The sequence below is a fragment of the Dromiciops gliroides genome, chromosome 4 (genome assembly GCF_019393635.1).
Source record: "Dromiciops gliroides isolate mDroGli1 chromosome 4, mDroGli1.pri, whole genome shotgun sequence".
Lineage (NCBI taxonomy): Eukaryota > Metazoa > Chordata > Mammalia > Microbiotheria > Microbiotheriidae > Dromiciops > Dromiciops gliroides.
Genome location: NC_057864.1, coordinates 326,528,643 through 326,542,319, shown reverse-complemented (window position 1 = coordinate 326,542,319; position 13,677 = coordinate 326,528,643). Strand labels below are relative to the sequence as shown.

General features: G+C 38.2%; 1 protein-coding gene across 1 annotated transcript in view; it reads left to right on the top strand.

Moving 5' to 3' along the window:
- The window catches only part of FBXL4 (F-box and leucine rich repeat protein 4), a 135,214-nt gene that overhangs the window by 108,986 nt on the left and 12,551 nt on the right, over window positions 1-13,677 (top strand). Inside the window, 1 exon segment of the mRNA XM_043999398.1 lies at window positions 7,046-7,117. Within this exon segment, the coding sequence (XP_043855333.1) occupies window positions 7,046-7,117 (72 nt within the window).

Below are 13,677 nucleotides of genomic sequence, written 5' to 3'. Positions count from 1 at the left end.
GCAAGCAGCCAGAAAGAAATAATATAAATATCAAGGAACAAAAATCACAATAACATAGGACCTGGCAGTTTCAACAGTAAAGGATTGGAGAGCTAGGAATGATATTTTAGAGGGCAAAGGAACTGGGATTACAACCAAGAATGTACTAGCCAGCAAAATTAATCAAAATTAATTTTTATGGGGAAAAGATGGGCATTCAATGAAATTGGGGACTTTAAAGCTTTCCTAATGAAAAGCCCAAAACTGAACAGAAAATTCAATCTACAAATATGAGACTAAAGAGACGCATGAAAAGGTAAAAAGGGTAAAAAACCAAAAACATGTTACTCAATAAGCTTAAAATGTTTGCATCCCTACACTGGAAGAAGATAATTATAACTCTCAAGAACTATATTAAGGCAGATTGGAGGAGTAAACACAGAGAGAAGGTGTGGGTATAAGTTGATTCTGATATGAAGATATTAAAAAAAAACCTCAAGGGGTGAAAAAAGGATTATACTGGGAGAAAAGGAAAGGGAAAGAAAATGGAGTAAATCACATCACATGAAGAGGCACAAAAGACCAATTTTAATAGAGGGAAAGAAGGGAATGATGAGAATGATTTCAACCTTACTCTCATCTAATTTGGCTCAGGGAGGGAATAACATACACATAGGATTTTATCTTACCCTATTGGGAAGTAAAAGGGGAAAGAAAAGGGTGGGTTGATGATAGAAGGGAGGGTAAAACTAGGAGGTGAAAGGGAAAAGGACAAAAAAGGAGGTGGGACTGATTGAAGGGAGGATAGACCGAGGGAGGTGGTGGCATGAATCAAAACACTAGTGAGAAGGGACAGGGGTTAAGGAAAGAGAAAAGTACAAATAAGGGGGGAAATAGGATTCAGGGAAATACACAGTAATCATAACTGTGAATGTGAATTGAATGAACTGCCTTATAAAATGGAAACAGATAGCACACTGGATTAAAAACCAGAATCCTTACAACCAAAAATCATCTACCCAGCAAAACAAAGTATAGTCTTTCAGGGGGAAAATGGGACTTTAGAGAAAAAGAGGACTTTCAGGCATTTGTGATGAAAATACTTGAACTGAATAGAAAATTTGACTTTCAAATACAAGACCCTAGAGAAGCATAAAGAGGTAAACAGGAAAAAGATATCATGAGAGAGATTAAAAGGTTAAACTCTTTACATGCCTACATGGGAAGATGATACTTCTAACTCTTAAGAACTTTCTCAGTATTAGGGCAGATGAAAGAAATACATTTGGACAGAGGACACAGGTGGAAATTGATTATGAAGGGATAATATCTGTAAAGCATTTATTTTGTTTATTGTTTTTTGTGGGGGCGGGGCAGTTAGAGTGGGGTGGCATGCCTCAGGTTGAGCAGCTGGTAAGTGTCTTATGTCAGAGGCCAGATTTGGACTTGGGTCCTCCTGGGTCCAGGGAAGGTGCTCTGTCTACTGTGTCACCTAGCTGCCCCATGATGGCATCTTTAAAATAAAATTAAGGGGTGAGAGTATTGCAGTGGGAGAAAGGGAAAGGGAGAGATAGAATGGGGTATACTATCTTGCATAAAAGAAACAAGAAAAAGCTTATAGAGTGGAGGGGAGGAATGGGGAAGTGAATGAGCCTTACTCTCATCAGAATTGGCTCAAAGAGGGAATAACATACACACTCAAGTGGGTATAGTAATATATTTTGCCCTGCAGAGAAGTGGGAGAAGAAGGGGATAAAGGAAGGGGAAGGGGAAGGAAGGGAGGGCAGATTGGAAGAGGGGCAGTAAAAAGCAAAACACTTTTGAGGAGGGAAAGGGTAAAAGAAGATAGAAAATAGAGTAAATATCATGGGGAGCAAATAGGATGGAGGGAAACACAGCAATAGTAACTGGGGGAAATAATTTGAAGCAGAGGCAAGAGCAATGTAAGATGATGGTGGTGGTGGTGGTGGTGGTGGTACTTTTCTGGTCTATTGTGAAAAAAAATTCTTGGGGGGGCAGCTAGATGGCACAGTGGCCATGGATTCAGATAAAGCACTGGCCATGGATTCAGAAGTACCTGAGTTCAAATCCAGCCTCAGATACTTGACACTTACTAGCTGTGTGACCCTGGGCAAGTCACTTAACCCCCATTGCCCCACCCCCACCCCCACAAAAGTGAATTCATATGTAGATGACTCTCAAAGATTTTATATAAATGGAAGAGGAGGTATAGGTTGGTAGTTATTTCTTTTTCCCTTGGTCAGCTTTTATATTAATAAGGTCTGAGTTTTTTTACATGCCTTGTTACTTTCTATCCTTCAGAGATATCTTGTATAGCAGTTGTATCTCCTGTATATCTTCTTTCTATATACTTTGTCCATTCTGACTGATTTGTCCCATCTTTGGTCTCTTTAGTACTCTTAGTTTCTACCTCCTCTATAAGCACATCCATGACTATGATGTTAAGGTCCAAGTGGGATGTTTTCACTGTTTTTAATGGAGAAAATTGTTTGTTAAAATGTTATTTTGCAAATCTTTTACATTTTAATTGTTTGTAGTCTTCCTTCCATTTTTTCACCCTCTGATGCCCTTAAGATGGCTTTGCTTAGTTTTTCTCATGACAAGTTTTCTTAAATTGGTTTTACCCTTCACTACTTCTCTGCTTTATGAGACAGTGTTGCTCATAATCATACATTATACATTTTAAAATAAGATCTTAAAGATGAGTTTGTATTAATAATACAATGTTGCCTTTGGTAACTGTCTCTCTATTTGGCAAATGTCAAATGTTCACTACTTTATGGGATTATGGGATTTTTTGGTTTCCTTGGTGTCAAATAAATTTAACAACTTTTTTTTCATTCTTTTTGGCTACATTTTGAATTTTAAATTGTCTTCCTCCTTCTCTCCCAACCTCACACTAGAGAAGGCCAACATTTGATATAGTTATATGGGGAACCATACAATACATGCTTCCATATATCAGTTCTTTCTCTGGAGGTATATAGCATTTTCCTTCTCAAGTCCTCTGTAATTGATTTGAATGATCATATTACTTAGAATAGTCTAATCATTCACAGTTACTCTTTGAATAATATTGCTGTTAAAACATAAAAAAATTATCTTGGTTCTGCTCATTTTATTCTATCAACATTTATTTAAATGTTTAATACATGCCAGGCATTGAGCTAAGCACTGGATACAAAAAAAGGTCAAAATAGTTCTTGCCCCAAGGAGCTCACAATCTAATGGGGTAGACAACATGCAAATGGATTCTACAAACAATATAGATACAGGCTTACTTGCGGGTCATCTCAGAAAAAAGGCACTAGCATTAAAGGGTACCAGTTAAGACTTCTTGCAGAAGCTAGGGTTTTAGTTGACACTTTAAGGCATCCAGGGAAGCCTAAAGGTAGTAAGGACTAGGAGTATTCTAGACATTTGGGACATTCAGTGAAAATACAACAGTTGGGAGATGGATTTTGTGCAAGGAATAGCAAGGAGGCAGTGTCATCAGGTCATACAGCATTTGCTTGCTAAAAATTATACATAAACTTTAAATATTTTTCATTGACCTTTTATTGAATTTTATTCCCAAGTAGGGGGTAATATAGTATATAAAGACTGGAAATGTAGGATGGATATAATAATTTACTTCGATTAATCTGTTCGCATGAAATTATAGTTGCAGTTAATGTCCATTTGACTCTCCTTCAGCTCATTGAGAGGAGGAATGGCTTTTTTTGTTTGTTTGTTTCTTTTTATGGGAGAGCCATGGAAATGGTTAATTGGAGGGAAGAAAACATTACACCATATCTCAGGTAAACCAATCCAGGGGCTCAGTGGCTCAACTGGTAGGGTTCCACAGTTAGGGCAACGCTGTGTCTCGCCTTGTGAAGCCAGGAACCAGATGACTGCACTGTTGTCCTCTTCACAGATACAGCCCACTGTTTGCCTGTCAGTGATGAGAGGTACCAGGTTTGGCTCCTCCTTAGTCCCCAGAGCTGCCTTTGAGGCTAACATATTGTAGGGATCCAAATCATTCCTTGCAGCCATCATAATCTCTCTCTCCAAACAGTAGCCCTGCTCTTCATCAGAAGGGATGCCTCAGGGGCAGCTAGATGGTGCAGTGGATAGAGCATGGCCCTGGATTCAGGAGGACCTGAGGTTCAAATCCTGCCTCAGACACTAACACTTACTAGTTGTGTGACCCTGGGCAAGTCACTTAACCCCAATTGCCTCACCAAAAAAAAAGACGGGATGCCTCCTCTGCTCGCCATGGAGTTAGTGGCAGCCCAAGCCGGGCCACAGGCTCTCAAGGCTTAGACTGCCAGTTCCCCAGAGCCCTGCAGTAACCTTGAAGTCATCACGACTGAGCAGTCGTAGCAGCTGTAATGGTGTTTTTTACCTTTCTTTGTATCCCCAGTACTTTTCAGGATCTGCCATGTAGTAGACATTTAAGATCCTCCCCATGCCACAGTGAAATATCAGAGTAGGACTTTGTGAATGGTATATGTATAATCTGTAAGTATTGCATAACTTACTATTATGTTCTTTTTATTTTTTAAAAAGTTCATTCTGATCTCTACTTCCAGATTTAACTTATTTTTAGGAAATGTTCATTTCCTTAATTCACATTTTCCTATTTAAAATGGCATCTTTTTAATTAATTTTTAATTGTGAATGTAAACACCAAATAAAATGGGTACTTTCATACACATAAGAGCCCCCCCAAAATAAAGCTACATATGAAACTTCAGGTTTCTGTTATATACAGTTTGCTTTCATTTTTAAATTTAACATGTGGACAGCTAGGTGGCGCAGTGGATAGAGCACCGGCCTTGGATTCAGGAGGACCCAAGTTCAAATCCGGCCTCAGACACTTGACACTTACTAGCTGTGTGACCCTGGGCAAGTCACTTAAACCCTCGTTGCCCCCCAAAAAAATTAACATGTAACTTTCAAAGCTGTCCTGCTTGTCTGTGATTCCTTCTTGCCTTCCTTCCTTTCCCTTCTTGCATTTTAAATGCTTCAGTGACCCTCTTTTCTTTCTTTTTTTCTGTTGCCCTATCTCCCAGTTTCCCTCAACTTCAGCTGTTCCCCCATAGACACACACACACACACACACACACCCCTGAAGAGGAAGAGGGAAAAAAAAGAAAAAGCTTTTGTAATCTGTATATGGAATCAAGCAAAACAAATACCTACATTAGAATTGATATCTTTTAATAAAGTTTTTCCTCAACCTCAGAATATATGAAACTTAGGTAGTTTCAGAATGTTATGTCTCTCCAAGTTCAAATTGAAGTAATACAAAACATTAAAAAGAATTCTGGCATAAAACATTTTGCAAAAAAAAAAAATGGCTAATGATTACTTAGAATTTGCGAGATAACAAGTGTTCATATTTCAGTGCGCCAGGAATCTGTGACTGCTAATATGGACTTTTCTGTCAGCACAGAGCACAATCCTTTTCTCTCTTAGTAGTCAATCTTCATGAGTTGCTATGGTTGAAATGTTAATTATGCTATGAACAACCTTATAATGATGTTCTTTGAATTTAGGTGTACTGGCCCTTGGACAACATGTTTTCAGTCTGTTACCTGGCCTGTGCACAAGCTATCCAACTTAGAAGGACCTTTGAGTTTGAACTCTATGTAAAGGAACTTGTTGAGCATCAAAGATTACCTCCATACTATGATGAAGGGCAGTTGAATACAACACTGGTGTATACATACACACACACACACACAGTGTATATGTGCATATGTGTGTATATACATGTGTGCATATGTGCATATATACATACTCACACACACATATATACATTTTTATGTGTGTGTGTGTATATATGTATATTTTTCCCCTACGGTGTTAACATTCTTACAAATAGTTTGTGTTGGTACTGAAATCTGTTGCAACTCAGGTATAACAATAGTAGATAAAATTGCAAAGAAATTCCTAGCAGCAGTGTTAAAGTAATTAAAAAAATAAATAAATAACTTGATAGTATTCTTCAAGGGCTTGTATTTTTTTAAAAATACAATTAATTTGTTTGAAGTGTCTCATTAATTCTTCTTCAGTGAGAATCTCAACTGGGCTTTGACTAGGTGTTTTATACCTTACTTTTCTATGTGACATATTCTTTAAAAAAAAAAGTGATATTTTCACAGTTCCAAAAGGCTTAAATTGGTTAGGCAAAGGTTATAAAATATCTTCATAACTTTTTAGCAAGTGTGTGGTTTTTGTTTGATCTATTTGAAATGCTAAGAATTTCTACTATGTCAGAATACTTTAAGTAAACTTTTAAAATGCTTTTAATATTGTGGAAAGGGGATTAAAACCTGCAGCTTGATTTGAATGGTTTTGTAAAAAGTTATGTTATTAATATTTAAAGATAATTTTAAATGCCTGCCCAAGCAATAGTCTAATGTAACTTTTGGTTTCCTTACTGGTCAGACACTTTTCAGTGTACAAAATGGATGGGGCTTAAGTGACAGAAACATGACTGTAAAGTACACATTATATTTGTTTCAGTCAGCATGTTCCTAGTGACAGGTGCTCAATGGTTGTTGGTATCCTTGTCAGCAAAGGAGAATCCTTTGACATTAAAGTCACCAGCTCAGTCCTGATTCATTGTGACTCTATTGGCAGTTCCATCAGGCAGCAACTGATCAGTGAATGTCAGAGCTGCTGCTGTTCTTCAGGGATGTCACCAGCTCTCTGTGTTTTTTTGGCTTAGCCTTACTTGTTGTTCAAACTTACCAGACTTTCAAACAGTTTTCCTTTGGGAAATGAGCTGAGAGGTCATAGGGAATATGGGTATCTTCAGGGCATGCAAAACCATATCCAAAGTGACTTACATTGAGGCTTGTAATGATTACCTTGACTCTAAGCCAATCAATGGTTGGAGCACCTGGGGACTCATTAAATGGCATTTGTGGTTTCTGGAACCTAGGTTTTGAGCTATATTTCAGGGAAAGTGGTGACAGTCTTTAATGTCTAATTGACCTCTTCTCTTTGTTTCACTTTCCATATTTGCCTCTGATGTGGTCCCTGATGGCAGCAAACAGCGCTGCTCAGCATTTTGAACTTCTGTTCAGAGCTTCAGCACCTCAGTCTGGGGAGCTGTGTAATGGTAAGTATTTGAAAATATTCACTCTCTTTCCCTTTTGTGTGCACTGCCCACCTCCAACCCTATTCCAGATTAATGGTAAATTATTTTCTTTCATTTTCCTTCCCACCCACTTTCAGATATTTCTTTTAAATTGAAGTTTATATAAAATTGAAATGCTGATGATATTATCTAAGGTAGGCAGCATGGGCACATAGCAAGCGTTTACTAACCAGTTCTTGACCAACAGAAGGGTATAGAAATTAGGAAGACTATTAGATTCAGAGTCAGCCTGATAAGAGGGTCTTCCTTGGCTTTACTACTTGTGATCAGAGACTTTAGGCAAGTCACTTGGACCCTCTGGGCCTCAGTTTCCTCATCTCTAAAATTAGGAAATAGGACTCAATTATAGCTAAAGTCCCTTCAGCTCTAAAATTCTGATTCTAAGTGAAACTGAAAGAACTTATTAATGACTTTCCATCTTTTTCATGCTGATTACATGAGGAAGAAGTATAAATGATATAAAATCAATTCATAGTCTCCCAAGGATATAGAATTCTATTGTGTATACTAGTGGACCTATATATAGCAAAAATGCCATGCTTACATGAGCCAACTCCCATCCTTCATAGTAATATAGGACCAGAAGATTTCCCCCCACACACAAAAAAAAAATTAGTATTGGTAGGGCACACCCAGAAGATCTTTTTGGTTTTTAAACTCTCAGAGGAGGCCACTAAGTGGTTGGTTTGGAGGTTTACAATAGCCAGAGTTGTGCCGCAGACTTAAGATCCCCAAATGAGCCTTAAGCCTTGTATATGATAAGTCCTGCTCTGTTCAGTAACCAAATGCATAGAAGGCCTTTAGAAGATCCAGAGCTGCCAAATGGTGTGGGAATAGAGGACAAAGAGGCCACATTTCCTTTATCCCTCAATCCCTGACAGCAAAACTGACTTAATTACCATATGTAGGTTCAGGCCTGTCAGAGACTCTTCGGTCAGTCTGGGTCATCGAAAGGAAGAATTAAAGGATCCATACGTCAGTAACTCACTGGGTGTAGCAGCAAGTCAATCTTTATGTTGGTTTGACCGACCTTGCTCTTGGAAACTACTTAGGATCTCAGCTCTTTCATGGCTGGGCTTTCTGCCTTGTACCCTAGTCCCCTGGTGACAGAATTCTTGCCTTATGCACCAATCTTTTGTCTTGCACTTGAGTCTTCTAATGTCTAGATCTTTGAATATGATACCAGACCAGTAGCCTAGTCAAAAAAGTCTGCTCCTACTGTGTACCTTTATTAACAACCTACTCTGTTTCTGCTTAGGTTGACACCATGGATTTTGGTCTTCTTTTAAACTTTAGCTAACAATGATAATGTCCAGCTTGCCCTCTCCCCATTATGCTCAGCTGTCAAAGGGATCTCTTTTTTTTTTGCGGGGTTAAGTGACTTGCCTAGGGTCTCACAGCTAGTAAGTGTCAAATGTCTGAGGCTGGATTTGAACTCAGTTCCTCCTGAATCCAGGGCTGGTGCTTTATCCACTGTGCCACCTAGGTGCCCCCTAAAGTGATCTTTCAAAATAGCACATTACCACCTACTCAATAAACTCCAGTGGCTCCCTTTCACTTCCAGGATCAAATATAAGATCATCTACTTCATTTTTCAAAGCCCTGCATAACCTGCCATGTCTCTCCCCCCAAAACCTTTCCAGTCTTTGTATACCTACACTCCCCTGCCAACATACGCTGATTCAGTAGACACCCCCATCTCTCAATGCCAGGCACTTTCACTGGCTGTCCCTACTGCATAGAATGCTTTGTTCCTTCATCTATGCCTCCTGGCTTAAAATCCCACCTTCTACAGAAGCCTTTCCCAGTCCTTCATTCTGGTTCTTAATTCTTCCCTTGATCAGTTATCTTCAATTTACCCTGTTTATAACTTGTTTGTATGTAGTTGTTGTCTCCCTTGAGAGCAGGGACTGTCTTTGACTTTCCTCATATCCCCAGTGCATAGCACAGTGCCTGGCACATAGTAGGTACTTATTAAATATTCATTTGCTAACTCTGGTGATTTTCCTACTTTCAGATTTACTTTTTTTTCCTGCCCTAAAATAAACATAGTCCTATTTGTATTCAGGTTGAGGCTCTGGCCTTTTCCTGACTCTGTGTATCTGCCCTAGATTCCTTAGACTGTCTTACTTGATTGACATATAAAGAGAGGGACTATGAACTAATTTATATTTGCATTCTCTCCATCCTTCCTTTTCCTCCCCGAGCTGGCACATTAACTTAATCAACATTAGCTGGATGACTTGAATGACTATATGAACCAATGAGTGAATCCTGCTGCTACCTAAGACACAGGAATAAGAGCCACATCCCGTAAGTGGTTTTCATAGGCTTCTGAGTCAGGCTGCAGGGGCCAGCTCCAAGTGTATTTATATGTAGCTAATGTGAAGTGGACAGTAATCTGGCAGTGGCTATATTTTACCTTGGCAGGTCTGTCTTCTTGCCTTTGGAAGGATTCTTTTGTGTTTTTTTCTTTAGTTAAACTAGCTTATCCCCAATTAGATATGGTTACTATTGTGGTTTGTTTCCTAATACACAAGCACTAGATAATTGCCAAAATGATACTTTGATCATTTCCTATAAAATGATTGCTTCCTGACAGTATTCTAAGGTGTGTTTGTCTTTGAAGTGCTATTTTCAGTCACCACACCCCCTACAGTAATCGTAACCTCAGTTTACCAAACTTTTGGGGCGATTTTTTGTGGGTTTTTTTGGGTTTTGGGGTTTTTTTTTTGTTTTTGGCAGGACAGTGGGGCTTAAGTGACTTGCCCAAGGTCACACAGCTAGTACGTGTCAAGTGTCTGAGGTCGGATTTAAACTCAGGAACTCCTGAATCCAGGGCCGGTACTTTATCCACTGTGCCACCTAGCTGCCCCAGTTTACCAACTTTTAAAAATGTAATCCCATTTGACTAGGCCAGTGAGCTAGAGACATTCTTCAACATGTATTTGATCCCATTACATTCACATTTTTGGTGACCTTGTCTTATAGTATAATATAAGCTGGTTCTGAGGAAATATTTCCAGAAATCTCATAGCAGTCTCCAAAATTCACCAATATAGTAAGGTAGAGAGCACTGCTACTAGTAGCTTAATACCACATTAATCTTAGTTTCTTGAATACTAGTTTACAATCCATTCTTCATTTCTGGCATATTTCAGGCAACATAAGATTTTTGTTGATGAACTATGTAATGAATTTTTATAACATACCAGGGATGAGCCTTTCAGATAATTTTACAGTGTGATAGAGTTCGCCAGAGCTTCCTCTCTTTTAGCTTTGCTTTTGAGAACCTAGGGTATTCTTACACCATAATAGAGCACTGGAATAGCACTAGTAAATGTATAGTCATGTTAATTTTATCTTTGTGTTGTGTATGACCATAGGTAGCATTTACCTGTTAAAGACTGGTTTTTTACCTCTTTCCAGGTTAATTTTCAGACCAATACACTATATTAACTATGAAGGATTAAACTTGTTTCATATCTTCTGTTGAATATCTTAATTGTGTCCATTGTAAAATAGAATGTTGGTCTAGGATTAGAACTTCAGCCCTGTTGGACACAGAGAAGATTTTAGTGTTGAGATAGAGTTAGACTCCAATCAACAGTTGACAAGCAGCAGAATTTTGCATTTGGAGAAAATTTTAATCTGGAGTTCAGAGATATCATGTAGATTAGATCTTTACAAATAATTTTACTTTTAAAATGAGGACTGAGACAAAGGTATGAAATTGTACCTGCATATACTCAGAGCTAGTACGTATTGTTATATAGGTTCCGACATGAGCAAAATTGAGTCGGGTATGGAGCACTGTAACTCATTCTTTTGGTGGGCTCCATACTGAGTGATGAATAAAACCATCAAAATGTTTACCTCATAGAACATTCAAATTGCCTTTGTATCTAGGATCACACTACAAGGTTAGAGTTGGAATATTTTCTGAAATTCATTTTATTTCCAGAAACATTAGTTGACATTATTATAATGAAATGAGTTCTAAAGATGCCCTCACCAGTGATCAGGCTAAGCATTGTCATTTTTTTAACCTTTTGTCTTACAGTGACTGTAGTATTGGAAAGTTCTCAGTTCTTAACATGTTTAGAAAAGATTGAAGACTTTCCTGACCCTAAAGAGTGCTGAATCAATGTTAGCCTGGAGGGAGCTGTCTTGCATTATCCTGGGTACCTGCACTTGGCCTATTTCCATTCAATATTTTAATCAATAACTTGGAGAATATAGAGAGGACATACTTGTGTAATTTTTAGATGGCACAAAGCTGGAAAGGATAACTATAATACTGATTAAATGAATTGGAACTTCAACAGATTGGAATAATGGGATAAAACCAACTGTTAAAGTCTTGTACGTGGGTTTAAAAAATTATAAGTACTAGATGGAAGAGAAAGAAGTGCATGTGGGGAAAAAAGCCTAGGATTTTAGTGAACTGCAAGCTCAGAATAAATCACTGTGATTTGGCAACCAAAGAGCTAATACAGTCTAGGCTGCATGAACAGAGCTGCAATTTCCAGAGTGAGGAGATAATAGTACAACTGACTTGTTCAAGCTACATCCAGAATATTATTCTAGTTCTGGGCGCTGTATTTTAGAAGTAACATTAACAACATGAAATACCTCTGGAGTGGAGTAGGCAGGATGGCATAGGGTCATGAAACCATGCCATAGGGAGAGCAGTTGAGAAATTGAAGGTGTGTATTGTAGAGAAGAGAGGACACAAAGAAGTAACATGGCATAGCAGAAAAAACATTCGATTTGGAGATTTAGAAGCCATGTGTGAATTCTGGCTCTGTGTTTATTACTGCTGTGACCTTGAACAAGTCACGTAATCTCTCAGGGCTTCAGTTTCCTTATCTTCAAAATAAAGGAGTTGGATTAAATGATTTCTGAGGTTACTTCTGCTTTCAGAGCCCAGAATCCTGATATAATAACAATCTTTAAAAATTAAAGAATAATAATGTGAAAGAAGGAATGGACTTCCTCTGACTTAGCCTCAGACAAGTAGAACTAGACCAATGGGGAGATGTCACAGGGATACCCATTTTAATTCAATATGAGGAAAACCTTGCTAACAGTTTTACAAAATGGAATGGATTGCCTTTGATAAGAATTTGGTTGATGAGTTGGATTAAATGACTTCTGAGTTCCCTTCCAACTCTAAAATTCCATTATATTCCTACCATCTCTTTCTAGTTTAAGACTTTTTCTGTGTACCATACTCTGTACTATCATGGTAATAAAAATTTCAGTAATTAATAACTAAAGTCGCAAAGTTGTGGGAACAGAAAATACCCTCTAAAATCTTAAAGACTAAAAGATTTCTTGGAGATAATTTAGTTAAAAGATTCTTTTAGGGGGCAACTAGGTGGCACAGTGAATAAAGCACCATCCCTGGATTCAGGAGGACCTGAGTTCAAATCCGACCTCAGACACTTAACACTTACTAGCTGTGTGGCCCTGGCAAGTCACTTAACCCTCATGGCCTGCCAAAAAAAAAAAAAAAAAAAAGATTATTTTAGAGTTGACTTACCTAAGGACATATAACACGTAGTAGCTTAGCCAGGACCACAACCCCATTCTGTCCTCCCAGTTTAGGCCTCTTTCTTCTATACTGCTGCACTGCTGTACCACCTCAGAAGGCCAGTTTTAGCCTTCTTCCCCACCAAACCTTTTACTGTATCTATTAGCAAGTAGCAGTTGCTACCACTGTCTTCTACTTGGCAAATATGCTAAGTAGCAGTGAAATAGCTATTGACAAAACAAGGAGAAAAAAATTAAGGGGAGAACCTTAATAACCTACTCACTTAGTAATAAATCCCTTTATGAATAAATGTTGGCCATATGCTCTATGTTTTGACAGCTCTAAAAATATAGCGCTTATTTATCAAGAAATGGTCTGTAGTCATTCTTTTACTTGGTTCTCATAAAAGGTTTCATCAGGTAACCAGTAATATGCAGCTCAGTTTTTGTCTCTGAAGAATATCAGTGTCATCATTGACATCTCTTGCTGGTGTGGAACAAGCAATACCATTTACCAGAAGAGAACTACCTACCAGTTTGACAATCAGAACACTGGCTTTATATTCTTGTGTTTGCTGCCCACTAATTGTATGACCCCTGGTCAAATCCTTTACTCCTTGGACTTTTTTTTTTTCCTTTCTGAAAAGTAAAGCAATGAAACCTGAATCCTATAGGAATTGTTTTTAAAAGTAATAAGTACGGGGCAGCTAGGTGGTGCAGTGGATAAAGCACTGGCCCTGGATTTCAGGAGTACCTGAGTTCAAATCCGACCTCAGACACTTGACACTTGACACTTACTAGCTGTGTGACCCTGGGTAAGTCACTTAACCCCCCATGGCCCCACAAAACAAAACAAAACAAAACAAAAAGTATGTGAAAATGAATGTCATAATAAATATGAGAGCTCTGAACTCTTAGGAAAAAAGGTACTGTATAATTATTCCCTACTTATTCAGAAGTAATGGAGGTATGTATGTATGCAT